This window comes from Phyllobates terribilis, unplaced genomic scaffold (assembly GCF_046119375.1).
Source record: "Phyllobates terribilis strain yellow unplaced genomic scaffold, ASM4611937v1 Scaffold_8__6_contigs__length_399053987, whole genome shotgun sequence".
NCBI lineage: Eukaryota > Metazoa > Chordata > Amphibia > Anura > Dendrobatidae > Phyllobates > Phyllobates terribilis.
In genome coordinates, this window is record NW_027362768.1 from 56,099,541 (window position 1) to 56,118,470 (window position 18,930).

An 18,930-nucleotide genomic window follows, 5' to 3' on the forward strand; every position below is an offset into this window, starting at 1 on the left:
CACCTCCATTTTGGAGAAGGTGCCTTATATATGGTGAAGTCCTCCGGCCATTGGCTGGGGACTCCTTAGGACGGCGCGCGCGGCCCCTTTAAGAGGGAGGGAGAGCGCGCGCGCGCCCTAAGCGCAGTGGCCGGGAAGGAGCGCGCGCTGCCAACAGAGCGGGATGAGGACACCGGGCACGGAGCAGAGAGGTGAGGGGAACAGCGGCCCTGCCTAGCAGAGGGCAGGGACGCCGGCACTACAGTACCCCCCCCTTTAGGCCCCCCTTTTTTAGGCCAGACAGAAATTTTGCAAGGATGAGAGGGGCATGGATGTTCTCCCGGGGCTCCCACGTTCTCTCCTCAGGACCAAACCCCTTCCAATCTACTAGAAAAAAGGTCTTCCCTCTTACCCTTTTGGTGGCAAGAATGTTCTCTACCTCAAACTCGTCCTCAGCAGAAACCGGAGCAGGAGGCGTACCTGTAGACTTGGAAAAAGAGTTAAGTACCACAGGTTTGAGGAGAGATACATGGAAGGAGCTAGGGATCCGTAAGTTGGCCGGGAGTTTCAATTTATAGGCCACCGGGTTGATCTGACTGATGACCTCCAGAGGACCGATGAACCGAGGCCCTAACTTGTAAGAAGGTATCTTGAGTCGGACATATTTAGATGAGAGCCAGACCTTATCTCCAGGACGAAATTGTGGAGGATCCAGGCGTTTTTTGTCAGCGTGTCTTTTCATCCGTTCGGATGACTGAAGGAGTGCGGATCGGGTACTCTCCCAAATGGAGGAAAATTTGCTAACGAGAGATTCCGCAGCCGGGTTGTCCACAGAGGTGGAGACAGGAAAAGGAATCCGAGGATGCTGACCGAAGACTACAAAAAACGGGGATTTGGAGGAGGATTCGCTCTCGTGATTGTTATAAGAGAACTCGGCCCATGGTAGGAGATCCACCCAGTCTGAATGATGGGCATTAACGAAGTGCCGGAGGTAACTGGTCAGGTTCTGATTGATCCGCTCCACTTGACCATTGGACTGTGGGTGGTAAGCGGAAGAGAAGTCCAGGGTGACGTCTAGCAGTTTACAAGTGGCTCTCCAGAAGCGTGAGGTGAACTGTACCCCACGATCCGACACGATGTGGAGGGGCAGGCCATGAAGACGAAAGATGTGACGAATAAAGTCTTTAGCTAGCTCGGGTGCAGACGGGAGGCCTGGCAGGGGAACGAAATGAGCCATCTTGGAGAAGCGGTCAGCGACCACCCAAATGACCGTACAACCGGCAGAGACTGGGAGGTCAGTTATAAAGTCCATTGCTATATGCTGCCAGGGGACAGCAGGTACAGAAAGCGGAAGGAGGCGACCGGCTGGCAGATGTCTCGGAACCTTGTTGCGGGCGCAGGACACACAGGCAGAAACAAAGTCTATTACGTCCTTGTGCAGGGTAGGCCACCAGTAGTGCCGGGTAATAAGCTGGAGGGTCTTTTTCTGACCGGCGTGGCCAGCCAGTTTAGACGAGTGACCCCAGTGAAGGATCTTCTCCCGATCAGGTACTGATACGAACGTCTTTCCGGGAGGGAGACGATTTAGACTCACGGGAGCCACCTGCATTACTCTGGCGGGATCGATGATGTGTTTCGGATCTTCCTCGAGGTCAGACACCAGAAAGGATCGAGACAAGGCGTCCGCCTTGACGTTTTTGTCAGCTGGGCGAAAATGAAGAACAAAATCAAAGCGAGCAAAAAACAAGGACCACCGGGCTTGGCGCGGGTTAAGTCTCTGGGCATGCTGGAGGTAAGCCAAGTTCTTGTGGTCAGTGTAAATTATTACCGGGTGAAGAGCCCCCTCGAGCAGGTAACGCCACTCCTCCAATGCCAGTTTGATGGCCAATAACTCTCGGTCTCCTATAGAATAATTGCGCTCTGAGGAGGAGAAGAGTTTAGAGAAGAAGCCGCAAGTTACCATCCTCCCGGAAGATGATTTTTGAGTAAGTACCGCTCCGGCTCCAGAGGAGGAGGCGTCAACTTCCAGGAAGAACTGCTTGTTGCCGTCTGGGCGATGCAGCACCGGGGTGGAAGAGAAGGCCTGTTTTAAGGAAAGAAAGGCCTCCTCTGCTTCGGGCGGCCACTCTTTGGGATTAGTACCCTTACGGGTGAGCGTGGAAATTGGGGCAGTCCGGGAAGAGAAGTGTGGTATGAAGAGGCGGTAGTAGTTGGCGAAGCCCAGGAACCGCTGAATGGCCTTCAACCCCTCCGGTCGAGGCCATTTCTCGATGGCAGACAGTTTCTCTGGATCCATTCGTAGGCCGGTCTGAGAAATAATGTAGCCCAAAAACGGAAGCGAGGTCTGCTCAAAGAGGCACTTCTCATATTTAGCGAAGAGGTGATTCTGCCTGAGCCTGAGCAGGACCTGACGAACGTCCCTCCGGTGAGTCTGGAGATCCGGAGAGAAGACCAAGATGTCGTCCAGGTACACCACTACGCAGGAGTAGAGAAGGTCCCGGAAGATGTCATTGACCAACTCTTGAAAGACGGCAGGAGCGTTACAGAGACCAAAGGGCATTACCAGATATTCATAGTGGCCGTCCCAGGTGTTGAATGCCGTCTTCCATTCATCCCCCTGACGGATACGAACCAGGTTGTACGCCCCACGGAGGTCCAGTTTGGTGAAGATTCTAGCCCCCCTCAGACGATCAAATAACTCCGGAATGAGCGGAAGGGGGTACTTATTCTTCACCGTGATCTGGTTAAGGCCTCTATAGTCTATACAGGGACGGAGAGAGCCGTCCTTCTTTTTGATGAAAAAGAAGCCTGCTCCCGCCGGGGAGGTAGATTTCCGGATGAATCCCCTGGCCAGATTCTCCTCAATATATTCGGACATCGACCGGGTCTCAGCAGCGGATAATGGATAAATACGCCCACGGGGAGGAGTAGTACCGGGTAACAGGTCGATAGGGCAGTCGTATGGTCTATGAGGGGGTAGTGTCTCTGCCTCCTTTTTATTAAAGACATCAGCAAAAGACCAATAAGGAATCGGAAGTCCAGGTAGATTAGCTGGGGTAGGAGAAGGACGGACGGGATGGACGGGAACCAGACAGGTCTTATGGCAGTCCTGTCCCCAGCGAAGGACTTCTCCGGTCTGCCAGTCAAGCACGGGTGCATGTCTCTGGAGCCAAGGTAGACCTAGCAAGAGGGCGTGAGAGAGTCCAGGCAGAACATGAAAGGAGATACTCTCAGAATGCAGCATTTCCACCTGCAGAGTAATGGATTCGGTGATGAGTTGGATGGGGCGTGGTAAGAGACCCCCATCCACGGCAGCAACAGACAAGGGTACAGCCAGAGGTTTGGTGGGGATGCGGTATTTCTCTACCAGGGACTGTGAAATAAGATTCCCGGCTGCTCCAGAGTCAAGTTGGGCTAGTTCGAAATAACGGTTCTCCCCGCAGACGATTGAGACTGACAGCAGCAGAGATGGAGAGGATTTATTCTTGTCTAGGTCGACCTCTCTGAGCGAACCTAGACACAGGCGTTTCCCGACCTCTCCGGGCAGGCACGGATCTGGTGCTCCTTACTGCCACAGTAGAAGCAGCTCCCCTCGGCACGGCGTAAGTCCTGACGGGTTTTGACCATCTTGGTCTGGTCGACCTGCATAAGCTCAGGAGAGTGTACCTGGGGAGAGACGGAGGGAGTGACGGGTTTCTGAAAAGTAGGAGCTAGACGTGGAAACCTCCTCTCACGGGTGACCTCTTTGGCACGCTCCTGGAACCGTAGGTCAATCCGGGTGGCAAGAGATATTAGGTCATCGAGAGTGGTAGCAATGTCCCGACCGGCAAGTTCATCTTTAATACGGCCGGACAGACCCTCCCAGAAGACGGATACCAGAGCGTCGTTATCCCAGGCCAGCTCCGAGGCAAGGGTACGGAACCGTATGGCATATTGGCCTATGGTGAGACTTCCCTGACGGAGGCGTAGCAGTGATGATGCGGATGAGGTCTTCCGTCCGGGTTCGTCGAAGACTTTCCGGAAAGCCGTGAGAAAGGCAGGCAAGTCGGACACCAGGGGGTCTCCTCTCTCCCATAGAGGATTTAGCCAGGCCAGGGCCTCCCCGGTGAGATGGGACATGATGAAGGCAATTTTGGCCCGGTCGGAGTTAAACTGGTGGGACAGGAGTTCAAAGTGCAGGGTGCACTGATTTATGAAGCCCCGAGCCTGGGCGGAGTCGCCTCCGAAGCGAGGAGGTGCAGAAAGCCGGGGTCCGGGGTAGGATACCATGGTATTAGTGGGCAGCGGAGCTGCCGGATTGCGAGTCATGGCACTGGCGGAGGTTGCTGGCGGAGCAGTCAGAGTGTCCAGGCGAGAATTGACATTCCGCAGGTGACCCAGGATGGACTCCTGTTGGGACCTCTGACGGGACAGTTCATGACAAGGTCCGAGAGCGAGGGAGCTTGGGTGCCACCGGGTTCCATGGCCCGAGCAAACTGTAACGGGTCTGGGAGGCGGAACCTCTGAGCTACTATACAAGGGGGCGGTCCTTGTAAGGGAGCGGGTGGCGACCAGGCAGGCAGTCACAGCAGGTGACCGGGACAGTCTCTGGAAGAACGGGCAGGAGATCACGGCAAGTGACCGGGGCAGTCTCTGGATGAACGGGCAGATGGTCATGGCAAGTGACCGGGGCAGTCTCTGGGTAAAGGGTTGGTACGACCTGTGGCGGCTGAAGGTAGACGTGAGCTCCCAGGTGAGCAGGCGAGAGTCTCTGGATAAACGGGTGGTCACAGCATGTGACGGCGGAGCCTATAGGAAGACCAACAGACAGGCGGCAGATGAGCGCTCCCAGGTGAGCGGGCAGAAGTCTCTGGACAGGCGGGTGGTCACAGCACGTGACGGCAGAGCCTCCAGGTAGGCTAGCAGACAGGCAGCAGATGAGCGCTCCCAGGTGAGCGGGCAGGAGTCACTGGACAGGCAGGTGGTCACAGCACGTGACGGCGGAGCCTCCAGGTAGGTTAGCAGGCAGGTAGCAGATGTGCGCTCCCAGGTGAGCGGGCAAGCTGGTCCATAGACAGACTGACAGGAGTTGGAAGGCAGACCGTCGGACCTCAGGCAAACAGGCAGGTAGCTGATGTGCGCTCCCAGGTGAGCGGGCAAGCTGGTCCTTAGACAGACTGACAGGAGTTGTAAGGCAGACCGTCGGACCTCAGGCTAGCAGGCAGGTAGCAGAATATCAGGCAGGAATAAGACAGCAAGCTGGCAGGTAACTGGCAACGGGACCTGAGGGCTGAAGCAGAGTAGAGAACAGTGCAACAACATTGCTCGGGCACCTCCATTTTGGAGGAGGTGCCTTATATATGGTGAAGTCCTCCGGCCATTGGCCGGGGACTCCTTAGGACGGCGCGCACGGCCCCTTTAAGAGGGAGGGAGAGCGCGCGCCCTAAGCACAGTGGCCGGGAAGGAGCGCGCGCTGCAAGCAGAGCGGGAGGAGGACGCCGGGCACGGAGCAGAGAGGTGAGGGGAACAGCGTCCCTGCCTAGCAGAGGGCAGGGACGCCGGCACTACACATAACTTATCATCGGGATGCCAGATCAATGTTAATTCAATTTATTACATAATTATATAATTGCTTTAGAAAGAATTCACACTTGTTGAAAGGATCCAATGTTATGCCTCAACCATGTCCTGAAGCATACTACTTCCATTTCACAGCTCTTCCAATTAGTAAGTCTTTTCATTACTGGTGATTGATCTTTTTAGCTTTAACTCCTTTGAATGCCTGGACATGTATGTCTTCAGATCCAGAACTTTACAGTTCTTAACTTGGAATCTTGACCTGTATAAGATTTATATTGTCAATTACTCACTGACTCTCTTTACCTACAGGCCATAGTGTACATGTAACGGGGCTCAGGGTGGCAGTCATGGGCGAGCATCGCTTCTTTGACACCCCGGCCCGCTACAGGAGATAGTGTACTGTGTGGCTGCATGTGCAACGATGCTTTGAGATCTGAGATCTCCACAATCCCTGTTAATGCGTTGGCTGTAGAACTGTCCCGTTTAACCCTCTCAGTCAAGAAGCCAAACCAGCTGTTATAAACAGTGTTCTTTTTATGCACAGTCAAACAGGTGAACATAGAGTAACAGGTTATGCATTCTTCATCACTTGCCACACAGTACTTAGGCTCCATTCTCAGAGTTATAGTCTGCACTTTGTTTCTGCAACAGGTACGGCACAGTAGTGAGGAGAGATCTTAAATGCCTGCATTTTCTTAGGGGTAGAGTCATACGGGTCCACGTATATTGTTATGCCCTGATCCCCTGTGTCCTTGCTTATATCAGTCTCAGGGGCCGCTCGTAGAGACATGCTCCCTGTTTCAGTACCCACAGCAGGGCGATGCCTTGTCCCAAGGTCCCTTTCTCGCTGGACAGTACGTTTCCTGGACTTCTAAGCTTTTCTGCAGGTTTCCCCACTTGCCTGTGTCATCCTGCTGCCTCTGTAACTAGATCCTTGTCCTCATGAGCCTTGTAGTTCCACACCAGGAACAATCTGTCTTTCCTCTTTCTATTACTTTTCTAGACTGACTAAAATGGATCCCTTCTCTCACTCAGAATCCACAAAACTCCCTCCCACTATGGGCTGTACTTCTAATTAACCCTTAAACTGTCTTTGTGCATGATGTCTGTATCTGTGCAGATTTCACCTACATTCTATAGCAGAGTGAAAAGAAAGACAGTGACATCTTGTGGCCTCCGGTCACCACTGCAGCCCATAGGAAAATAACCATTAAATACATATAGCAGTAACATGCATGTAAAATACATTCAACCAACAGAAATATCAGAGGAGTGAGATGCCATCCTCACCACCCTTACATACACATATACTGTAATGGCAAAGCACAGATGATGAAAAAGTACATGAAGTAATGAAAGTATTCCAGATATCCTTGTATCTTATAACTTACAAGGAAAGCAATACTTGCTGCACACATCATGGCTATAAGAGCTTACTTTTAGTTGTAAACTTTTTGTCAGTAGGACTCAGACTTCTGTCAGAGAATTACATAGAGAGTGTTTTCCTGCATATACTTCTGCATATGGCACTGTATGAGCATACTGAGCATACATTGGTCAATGGCCACTCATTATAGGAAAAAAGTGATACTGCACAGTGTTTCTGTAGAGACATATAACATACTATCTATTCCTATATTGTAACAGAACATACCAGCTTAGCTTTCTCGGTCCATACGCCAAATGAGAGTAAAAAAATAGAAGTGAACAGTATATCCTACTTGGGAGTATTTTGGGAGTCAAATTACTTCTCTTGAAACGGTCAGTATAGAGCTCCATTGTATCCAACGGTGCAGATTTCCAGTGTTGCAAATCTCCAATTGGTGCTGGAGGGATCCACTTACTATAAAGAGAGTTATAGCCTCCTCATTAGAGAAATCAGCAGGCTTTACAGTTTATGGTTCCTCATAGGTTTTGTTCTCATGTGTAACATGCTTGAAGATTTACAGCTTTGTTTTATCATTACTTGTCCTGTGAATTTTTCACAGTGATACATATAATGCGTCAGATAATGTGTCAGATAAGGGATATATTTTGCCCGAAAAGCCCTATATTGCCAGCAAATAGATTATAACAGTTTCAATTATAAGTAATTTAGAATTGGATGGTTTAACTATGAGGACACGTCCAATAAATGCGGAATGATATATGATAATTAAACAAATGAAAAATTTTTAACATAAAATAATATTAAATAGGGTGAAAACTTTAAAGTATTTATTTATTTTCGAGCATGTTTGTAGGTTTAAATATATATATAGAAAAGGCAGTTTTAAAGGCTGCTTTCACTTTTTCAATATTTTAGCATTTAGCTTTCTAAATAGTATCCTTAAAAAAAAATCATACCATTATGCTACTGCTGAATCTATCCAACCCCTTCATTGACTCGTCTTCAAAATGTGACATAGATTGGTAGGAGCTCTGCTTCTGTCTCTGACTACTCTCTCTATTATTCCCCTCCCTTCTCTTAGTGTTAGAAATAGTAGTCGAGGTGGAGAGGGGTTGTACACTGCAGATCAAAGTGTGGAGAGGGTGGAAAGCATTTATGTTCTCAGGCAGGGCAGAGATAACACGCTGTAGATAAAAGGAATTCACATGTCAGAAAAATCATTCCAAAAATGAAAGTTTCCTGATACATACAGTACAGACCAAAAGTTTGGACACACCTTCTCATTTAAAGATTTTTCTGTATTTTCATGACTTTGAAAATTGTACATTCACACTAAAAAGTATCAAAACTATGAATTAACACATGTGGAATTATATACTTAACAAAAAAGTGTGAAACAACTGAAAATATGTCTTATATTCTAGGTTCTTCAAAGTAGCCACCTTTTGCTTTGATGACTGCTTTGCACACTCTCACATTCTCTTGATGAGCTTCAAGAGGTAGTCACCGGAAATGGTCTTCCAACAATCTTGAAGGAGTTCCCAGAGATGCTTAGCACGTGTTGGCCCTTTTGCCTTCACTCTGCGGTCCAGCTCACCCCAAACCATCTCGATTGCATTCAGGTCTGGTGACTCTGGAGGCCAGGTCGTCTGGCGTAGCACCCCTTCACTCTTCCTCTTGGTCAAATAGCCCTTACACAGCCTGGAGATGTGTTTGGGGTCATTGTCCTGTTGAAAAATAAATGATGGTCCAACTAAACGCAAACTGGATGGAATAACATGCCGCTGCAAGATGCTGTGGTAGCCATGCTAGTTCAGTATGCCTTCAATTTGAGTAAATCCCCAACAGTGTCACCAGCAAAGCACCCCCACACCATCACACCTCCTCCTCCATGCTTCACGGTGGGAACCAGGCATGTAGAGTCAATCCGTTCACCTTTTCTGCTTCGCACAAAGACACGATGGTTGGAACCAAAGATCTCAAATTTGGACTCATCAGACCAAAGCACAGATTTCCACTGGTCTAATGTCCATTCCTTGTGTTCTTTAGCCCAAACAAGTCTCTTCTGCTTCTTGCCTGTCCTTAGCAGTGGTTTCCTAGCAGCTATTTTACCATGAAGGCCTGCTGCACAAAGTCTCCTCTTAACAGTTGTTGAAGAGATCTGTCTGCTGCTAGAATTCTGTGTGGCATTGACCTGGTCTCTAATCTAAGCTGCTGTTAACCCGCGATTTCTGAGGCTGGTGACTCAGATAAACTTATCCTCAGAAGCAGAGGTGAATCTTGGTCTTCCTTTCTTGGGGCGGTCCTCATGTGAGACAGTTTCTTTGTAGCGTTTGATGGTGTTTGCAACTGCACTTGGGGACACATTCAAAGTCTGCCCAATTTTTCAGACTGACAGTCTATTGAGTAGGACTATCAGCTGTGCATCCACCTGACTTCTGCACAACACAACTGATGGTCCCAACCCCATTTATAAGGCAAGAAGTCCCACTTATTAAACCTGACAGGGCACACCTGTGAAGTGAAAACCATTTCTGGTGACTACCTCTTGCAGCTCATCAAGAGAATGCCAAGAGTGTGCAAAGCAGTCATCAAAGCAAAAGGTGGCTACTTTGAAGAACCTAGAATATAAGATATATTTTCAGTTGTTTCACACTTTTTTGTTAAGTATATAATTCCACATGTGTTAATTCATAGTTGTGATGCCTTCAGTGTGAATGTACAATTTTCATAGTCATGAAAATACAGAAAAATCTTTAAATGAGAAGGTGTGTCCAAACTTTTGGTCTGTACTGTACTTACCATGAAAACGTACTTCTCACAAACTGATACACACAAACCCTGGAAAGTTACTTCTCACAGACAGCATATTCTAATGGAAGGGACGCAACCAAATCCAAAGGTTTGAAACTAGATTTCCTAATATGCCTTTTAAAAACTGGTCCTAAAGTTCAATAAAAGAATTAGGATGATTGCAGACTAAACCATTTTACAACTTTTTAAACTAACAATATTCACTAAAATGTAAGCATTATTTTTTTTAAATGTCAACGGTGTTCATAGCTTATGAATATACTTTTCAGACCTCTAATGGATTTCTCAAAAGTTATTAAGTTATATTACTCCATTACATTCTTGCATTGTCTTAATAAGGTACTCCAAAACCGGTGATCAAATGGTTGCATAATAACAAGGAATTAAGAGGAACAGAAGCTGGCATCAACATTACAAAGGATGGGACTCTGCTCATCATCAATTCCTTGACACCCTATGACAATGGAGAGTACAAATGTGTGGCTACAAATGAAGCAGGGCTGACCGAAAAGAAATACAACCTGAAAGTCCATGGTAATTATTATTTTTATGTTAAGTACTGTTTACATTGTAGATTGAATCATGATAACTTGGAATTTTTCACTGTGTGCAAAATCAATTGTGGGTCTTAAATACCAGACGTCTTAGAGGTAGAGATGTTTAAATCATTTGAAATTTGAATTTGCCGCCTTCGCCAAATTTTTCCTAGAGATTTTATTGTGGTGAATATATTTACCATGAATTTTAATACCGTAAAACCTCTAGTTGCCAAGAAAAATACATGTATAACACTCAGAGGTCTCTTAGAACTGTAATGAACCCCTTTTGAGTGCTTTAGTGCAAATATGGCCTTATTAATGGACAACCTTTCTGGCTAGGTGAAAACGGATGTTTACTGTTATTTTTTTTATTTTTTCTTTCTTTTTTTAAAGCTACCAAAAAAAATGCAGCATATGTAATCCTAAAATACTATTTATTAGGTACATGCCAATACCCAAAAAGTAATTTGCAGCAACAGCCAGCAGTATTGTTGTGGTGCATACGGTTGTTAAATTGGCTATTAAAACAATTGTAAAACCTTAATATTTGTTTTTCTATTTTCCACCGTCCATGAAAAAAAAATTTAATGTACATAACTCTAAAATACAATGCTACTATTACCGTACATGTATGGTCAGAAAAGTATTTTGCAGCAACAGCCAGCAGAATAATTTTAGTGTCTACTGTTGTTAAACTACACTATTAAAACAATTGTAAAAGCTTAGCCTTTTTAAAAGTTTTCCCCAAATGCAGGATGTAAATGGAAATACAGCTACACCATGCAGTGTACTACTCCATGATCATGGAGTGCATAGTTTATAAAGTGGTCTATTACAACAAGTATTCCAAAAATGTAAAGGTGTCTGTTACAAAAAAGATTTAAAAAAATACACCCCAAATTCTTTCCAAAAATAGAATGGGACAAGAAAAGCTTGTTAGTCTCACTTCTCAAAAGCAAACAGGCCACTTTATTTGGGTGGCATGCATGGGTCTAATATTGGACTATTACAACAACGAAGTATGCAAAAACAAATGAAAATGTTTAGCAGCACGGTCACCAAGTGAGGTAGCCAGTTGATTTTATATTTAGGGATTCTGGACATTTGCGATTTAAAGTATATAAAAAGAAAATTGTGTATACATACAGAGGTGTGAAAAAGTGTTTGCCCCCTTCCTGATTTCTTATTCTTTTGTATGTTTGTCACACTTAAATGTTACAGATCACAAAACAAATTTAAAAATTAGACAAAGATAACACAAGTAAACACAAAATTCAGCTTTTAAATGAAGGTTTTTATTATTAAGGGAAAATATGTAAAAGATGTTGTTAAAAATGCATTGCATACGAATTGCATACTCATGTCATACGGATGTCATACAGATGCTAGGTGAGAAAAATCACATTATACTCGCTTGACATTGGCATGACACTCATCCTACGGGCAGAGACACACTGCCGTATTTGTCGTGGGAGGATCGCATCATGAACCTCGTACTGGCCGGCACCTCTCCTGACCTTGACAGCTGCATAGAAATCCATCATGCTGTCATGTTCAGGTCACGCGAAGTGCCGGCCTGTCCGTTCAGTGCGATGCGATCCTCGCACGAGTTATACGACAGTGTGTCTCTGCTCTACTTTTTTGGATCAACATCAAAGTGATTTTTTTATACAATTGTCTGACTCCAGCCTAAGGCCACATTCACACTATCAGTATGTAGTGGGTATTTTACATCAGTATTTGTAAGCCAAAACCAGTAGAGGAACAACCAGAGGAAAAGTATAATAGAAACACGTCACCACTTCTGTATTTATCACCTACTCCTGGTTTTGGTTTACAAATACTGATGTAATATACTGAACGTGGCCTAATAGTAAGACTCATTATGAGTTTCCCCAACATACAGTGGTCTACTTACTTTAGGGTCATAACTTCACATTTGAACTTCAAAGGAGGCAGTCTAGAATAAAGGCTCTGTTCTGGAATTATGTCCCAAAAGCCATAACTGTAATCCATCCAACACACAGTGCAGTGTAATGAGCTTTATGAATGAAGTGTACCATAACAACTGAAAAACCTGGTCGGAAGTGCACTGTAACATTACTGTAATTGATGGACAAAGTGCCATTAAATAGCAGAACTGCCTGAAGCTCACCTCACTACTGGAATTGGGTTGTAACATGTGGAGCATTACATGTTATTTGCTTTCATCTGCCCCTTACTCACTTTCCAAGTCCTCATTAAAGAACTAATGTTTGCCAAGGTTTTAATTGAATGCAGAAGCTGGAGAACATTGCAGTGAATCATTCTCACAGATGGAAGTAATCCTTTACAGAACACAGTAATTATATACCATTGTAAACATGCGCTTCCTTTTGCAAATTTGCACATATTTTGTTAATTACTTTTAGGAAAAATCTCCTTTTCTGTTTGTAATTATCTATACTTTTATTCCACAGATCCTCCAGTTATTAAAGACAAAGAAAAACTGACAAATATCTCTGTTTTGTTGAACCATGATGTAAGCTTATATTGTGATGCTACGGGAAGTCCACCACCACTTATCACGTGGTATAATGGAACCACCCAGGTATATGCGGCTTACATATAACTCATTTCCGATAAGGCATATCTTTTATGGCAAATTGTAAACTGATGTATCTTCAAGTTTCATATTTCATGAAGTGTTCAAGCATGTAATATGTGCAATACCCCTTCTGACTAGTGAGCTTGACCATATGAAGGTCACCTTATATTAACAAGTCCATGAAGTAATAAGGGCATAGTCATATGATTCTACTGAGTTTCCTACATAATTGGCATCATAGAGCTCCCATACGCTATCCTCATGCACTAAAAATGTGCACAAAGTTCATTATTGTTATTGTTTAAGTTTGATTACTATATTACACATTGTATATTGTGTGCCTTAGTTCTGGTGAATGGAAAACGTAATGTTTGTGATGTTAGATTGGAGCAGGGGCGGTGACACAGATGATTTTGCAAGCCAAAGCCGTGGACAGCCAGGCATGTACCCCTTTAAAAAATTATATTAATGAGAACTGTGGCAGCACGGTGGTTCAGTGGTTAGCACTGTTGCTTTACAGTTTACAGTGCTGGGTTCAAATCCCACCAGGACAACATCTGCAATGGGTTTGTATGTTCTTCCTGTGTTTGCGGGGGTTTCCACCGGGTACTCTGATTTTCTCCCAAACTCCAAAGAGATACTGATAGAGAATTTAAATTGTGAGCCCCAATGGGGACAGTGATGATGTGTGTAAAGCAGTGTGGAATATGATGGCGCGATATAAGTGAGTAAAATAAATATAAATAAACTGTGTGCACAACAATGCCCTCATAACCAGGGCCATATTTACCACTAGGAGGTCTGGTGCCTAAGGCGGTAGGGTTGTGGGGTGCATCACTAGCCTACAATGAGTATAAAAAACAAACAACAACAATTAATTAATTTCCCCTCTCCCCACTCCACTGGTTCAGCATCTTCGTTTCGGGGGGGAGGGGGGGTTCAGTGTCAGAAGCTTTCAGCATTCACTTGTATTCGAGCCTACAAAGACACGAATACAAACTAATATGCAAGTGCCGCCACTTCCGGTATCAGCTCCCTCGCCGACATTCAGAATGATGATGTCATCTCATCACACTGTAGACGTTATCAGAGCGCCGCAGAGGACTGGTAGATGCGGGAGTGGCAGCCAGGAGATGGTAAGCATTCTGAGAGCTGTACATGTGGGCTCATTATGGACAGGGGGCTTAACATGGAGAGGGGACAGCATGGGGGAGGTGACCTAATTATGGAATTTGGACAGTATATAGCTAGAGTTTCGTAGCTCTTTATGAATGTGAGGCAGTAAGGGGAGTGTTCTCAGTATGGGCTGTATAGGTGGACTCTGGAAATGGGGCAGCATAAAGGGGTGCCTATGGAGATGGGGCAGCATAAGAATGTCCCTATGGAGATGAGGCAGCATAAGGGTGTCCTTATAGAGATGGCAGTATATGGGAGTTCCTATGGAGATTGGGCAGTATAAGGAGGTCCCTATAGAGATGGGGACGTATAGGGGGCTCTATATGGAGATGGGGCCGTCAAGGGGGTTTTTGGATAGAGATGTAGCATTTAAGGAGGATCTGTATGGAAATGGGGCCTTTTAGGGGGGCTTTGTTTGAAGATGGGGAAGAATATGGTGACTCTAGATGGAGATTGAGCAGTGTAGGGGGTCTTTGGATGGAGATGGGGCTGTCTAGGCGGGCTCTGTATAGAGATGGGTCAGCCTAGGGGGGTTCTGTATAGAGAGATGGAGTAGTATAGAGGGACTCTGCATGGAGATGGAACCATATGGGTGGGTTCAATATGGATATGGGGCAGTATAGGTGCACTCTACATAGAGATCGGGCAGTGTTAAGGTCTCTGTGTAGAGATGAGGCAGTATGGAAAGGATCTCCTGGAGATGGGGCAATATAGGGGTCTATGTATGGAGAGGGGTCTGCATAGGAGTGCTGTACATGGATATGGTGCAGTGTATGGAGATGGGGCAGTATAGGGTAGACTCGGTGTGGAGATGGGTCAGTATAGGGGGACTTGATGTGGAGATGGGGCAGTGTAGGGGAACTCGGTATGTTGATGGGGCAGTACAAAGGAGGCTCTGTATGCAGGTGGGGTAATATTGAGGGGCTCTATATAGATATGGTGCAGTATATGAAGTCTGTGAATGGAGAAGGGCAGTATGTGGGGCTGTCTATGCCAAAGGGGCAGTATGGGAGGTCAGTATGGAGAGAAGGCTCAGTAGTGAGTGGGTGGAGACAGTGTAAAAAGGGGGCTTAATATGGAGTGAAGGCATAATCGGGGGGGGGGGGGGTCAGCATGGGCAGGGCATAGTTCATTAAGGATGAAGGTGTGGTGGGTATAACTCATAAGAAAGGACAGTGGCGGTTGTAGTTTACCAAGGCATACAGTATGGTGGTGGTCATAGTATAAAAGGGGGAAAATGGTGAAAATATTTTATAGGAGAGGACAGTGTGGACACTATGTAACATAAGAGGGACAATGTGGGGATCATTTTTTGACAGTGAAGGGCAATTATTTATTCCGGGGCACAGTCTAGGGCTTAGTTAGGGCACAGCATAGGTGGTTATATTTAGTCAGGAGCATTATAATAATACTGTTATTTTTAAGGGCACTGTGTGGGGATGTGCTGCAGAAGAGCAGAGAAGAGTGAAGTCTCCAGAGACAAGCTGTGGATGGGAAAGGTCATTCTGGCCTCAGGCCTAGATGAAGAAGAAAGAATGAAAAGAATTCCAATCAGAAGATGTCACCTATAAGGTACCTAGATGTAAAGTTGCATTTTCACTAGCCAATTTCCGTCTTTAAATAACCGCTGATCTGCTATATGAAGCTGACAGACAGTTGTTTATTATACTGTTATAAATATGTTACATATATTAGTAGACAGGCTGTAATTGCACTTTCATGTGTACAGAACGATCGGTAACATGATCTTCCTGTGCTCATAAGAATAGCATTGTTTTCTGTAGGACATGTTTATACAGGATGATGTGCTGCAGAGAATGATGATATTTAAGCAAGCGTAAAAATCATTTCACCCCACAAACAGATATTTTGTTCATGCATCAAGTGTTTGACAACCTGTTTAGAAAGGCTGATATTCAGTTTCTGATTATCAGCCGCAGTGTAGTTGCACCTTTAAAGAGCAGCTAAACTTTTGGGAGTTTAATGTTTTAGGCCCATTTATTCTGAGAACATCGGTGAGGGACACAGTGGAGACCCACACTTTTTTATTCACTTATTTATGCACTGTGGCACTTTACACTTGTTTTGTCCTGCTATTTTCTGTCTAGGATTTAGTAGGCCCTTTTGTGGGCCAAGGTTTTTTCCTTTTCTGACCAGAGTTTATTTTTGATCTTTATAAAGCACCATACATTTTAGACAGCTGTCCGATCTCGCCTGATCTGTATACAGGTGCTGAGCGGTCCTATGTTCTCTATGAGAGAGTTTCTGCCAGACATCTCTGGTGGTGGCATATTTGTTATAGAACAAAAGGATTAGCAGCACAAAATTGGACATGCAAGATCCTTATCTTCCCAGACAATCATTAGTCAAAGGTATTCATACACATTAGACTAGATCAGTTGAACCCATTGATTTTGGCTGATTTGGCCAATTTTAAAGGGGTGGTTTAGACCTTTCTTTCACTCCCTGCTCGGTCACTGTGCTATGTGCACAATGATAGTGAGCACTCTGGCCGACTCAGATCAGAAGTAATGAGCCAGCAACATCCCACAGTGCAAATTGAGCAGGGACTAGCCAAGCCCCTGAAACAAATGTCACTGATGAGACTTCATTTCACAGATGAGTCAAAAACTACAAGAGTGACCACTTCCTCTGCCACCTGATGATGCTTCGTTTGAGTATTCCACTATGCACATGGATCCTCAAGCAAAGCATCAATAAAAAGGAAGTAGTAAAAAAGTAAAGCATTTAGTGGCATTAAATAGATTTAATAGGCATTTAGGATGAAAATTAATTTGCGTTTGGAACACCCCTTTAACTTAATGTGTATGGGTGCCTTAACTACTACGTAAAGGGGTATGTGCAGATGATGTATTTAGAAGTTCGAATCCAACAAGTTATTCAGGCGTAAGACTCTTAAGGATACCCAGTGACTTTTGTCCAGAAGCGACTTTTTCTGCTTCTTTTCTGTCATTTTTTCCATCATTTTTTACCCAATTTTTTTAATTTAAATTGTAGTCAATAAACTTAAAGGGGTATTCCCATCTCCAAGATCCTATCCCAATATGTATTAGGTGTAATAATAATAATAGCAAATACCTCCAATTAGAAATGTAGTAAAGATTTTCTGATTGGCTATCTCTCTTTCCTCATGTGCAGACATTGCAGGACCTTAGGTATCCATGGTTATGTCCACTGATATAGTGATAGTTGGTAGTGGCTGTAACCATGGATACCTAAGGTCCTGCAATGCCTGCACATGAAGAAAGAGACCTAATGAATCAGAAAATCTATACTACATTTCTAATTGGAGGCATTTGCTAATATTATTATTATTATTATTATTATTATTACACCTACCCCTTATTGGGATAGGATCTTGGAGATGGAAATACCCCTTTAAGTATAGACCACTCATTCTCATTTAAAAGCTTGTTGTCTCTGGAAACTTAATATTCTCTCTTTTTAGCTCTTATTTGTCATTTTTTTCAAACAATTTACAGAGCGTAATCACCTGAAAAACATGTTGCACATACCCATAGTCTGACTTACCAGGGGGTATGACCACTTAAAGTGCCTAGGGCAGCATGAACGGCAAATATGGCCCTGCTCATAATCAAAAAACCTCTGTAGAATCATCTGGCATGTACTGTGTACTGTAGAAGAACCTGAGCGACCTAGATGGATCATTGACTGCCAACACTTTAAATCATCTATAGAATGAATTGTAATTAAAGAAGGCTAGGAGTTTTATTTGTTGAAAAGCATGATTCACAGTGATTACGCCCCAAGTACCTATGGTTTTGGAGTGACAAACTAAACTAGTGCTGATAGATATGATTTTCCAATATTCTCTGTAGGACAAGTTTTCCCATCATCATTTGTTAATAAGCTGACATAATTGTTCTTTTCTTCTAGGTTGTTGAAAGCAATAATATTTTCATACTTGAAAAAGGAAAAATAATGAAGGTTTTGAAGAATACTGAATCAGGATACTTCACATGCATAGCTAGTAACATTGCAGGGAGCTCTGAAAAGCAGTTCTTTATAAACCTTCTTGGTAAGTTCCATAAGTAGTATTCTATGCAACTAGAGCAGGTAAGTTCATTCTCTCTCCAACTGAGGCGTTTGCTAGAACATTAAACCACTTTTAACCCACATTCAACCACTGACATAAAACTGCATTTTGTAAAGTATTTTTCATGGTCATCATATATTTTTGATTTTTCTGATTACCGAGCTGTGTAGGCTTGTTTTTTTTTGTGGAACGGCCTGTAGTTTATGTTGGTACAATTTTGAGATACATATGACTCTTTGTTCATCCTTATTTCCTTTTATTCCATTTTTTAAGGTGGGATGAACAAAAATAGCAACCCTGGCATGGATTTTCATACTTTTTTGTCATTTATCTTGCAGGATAAATTATCAGACAATATGTGCCTTTTTTGGAGTGTTTCATTTTTTTCATGTTAAATGGAACCTATCACAATGAAAATACCATCCAATCTCAATGCATCCTTTTAAAGAGCAGGGGGAGCTGAGTACATTGATATATAGTTTTGTGAAGAAAGATGGAGTCTAACCTGTGTTTTAATCATTTAAACCTCTGCTCTTTCTGTGATTTTTGGTCCAGTGGTTGGTCCTGTCAGTGATGGCAATCATGGTGGCTCAGTGGTTAGCAGTGCAGCCTTGCAGCGCTGGGGTCCTGGATTCAAATCCCACCAAGGACATCATCTGCAAGGAGTTTGTATGTTCTCCCTGTGTTTGTGTGGGTTTCCTCCGGGTTTTTCAGTTTCCTCCCACACTCCAAAGACATACTAATAGGAATGGTGAATATAACCCCAGATCTGGCAAAACATATATAATAGGGAAATCAGGGGCAAAAA

At 44.4% G+C, this 18,930-nt stretch overlaps 1 protein-coding gene across 3 annotated transcripts in view; it reads left to right on the forward strand.

Annotated features, from left to right (window-relative positions):
* HMCN1 (hemicentin 1) overlaps positions 1-18,930 on the forward strand; it is a 924,522-nt gene that overhangs the window by 318,864 nt on the left and 586,728 nt on the right. For all 3 annotated transcript variants that reach the window (XM_073642974.1, XM_073642975.1, XM_073642976.1), the window contains exons 26-28: positions 10,082-10,276; positions 12,741-12,871; positions 17,963-18,104. In XM_073642974.1, the coding sequence (XP_073499075.1) occupies positions 10,082-10,276; positions 12,741-12,871; positions 17,963-18,104 (468 nt within the window). The remainder of the gene's footprint in view (positions 1-10,081; positions 10,277-12,740; positions 12,872-17,962; positions 18,105-18,930) is intronic.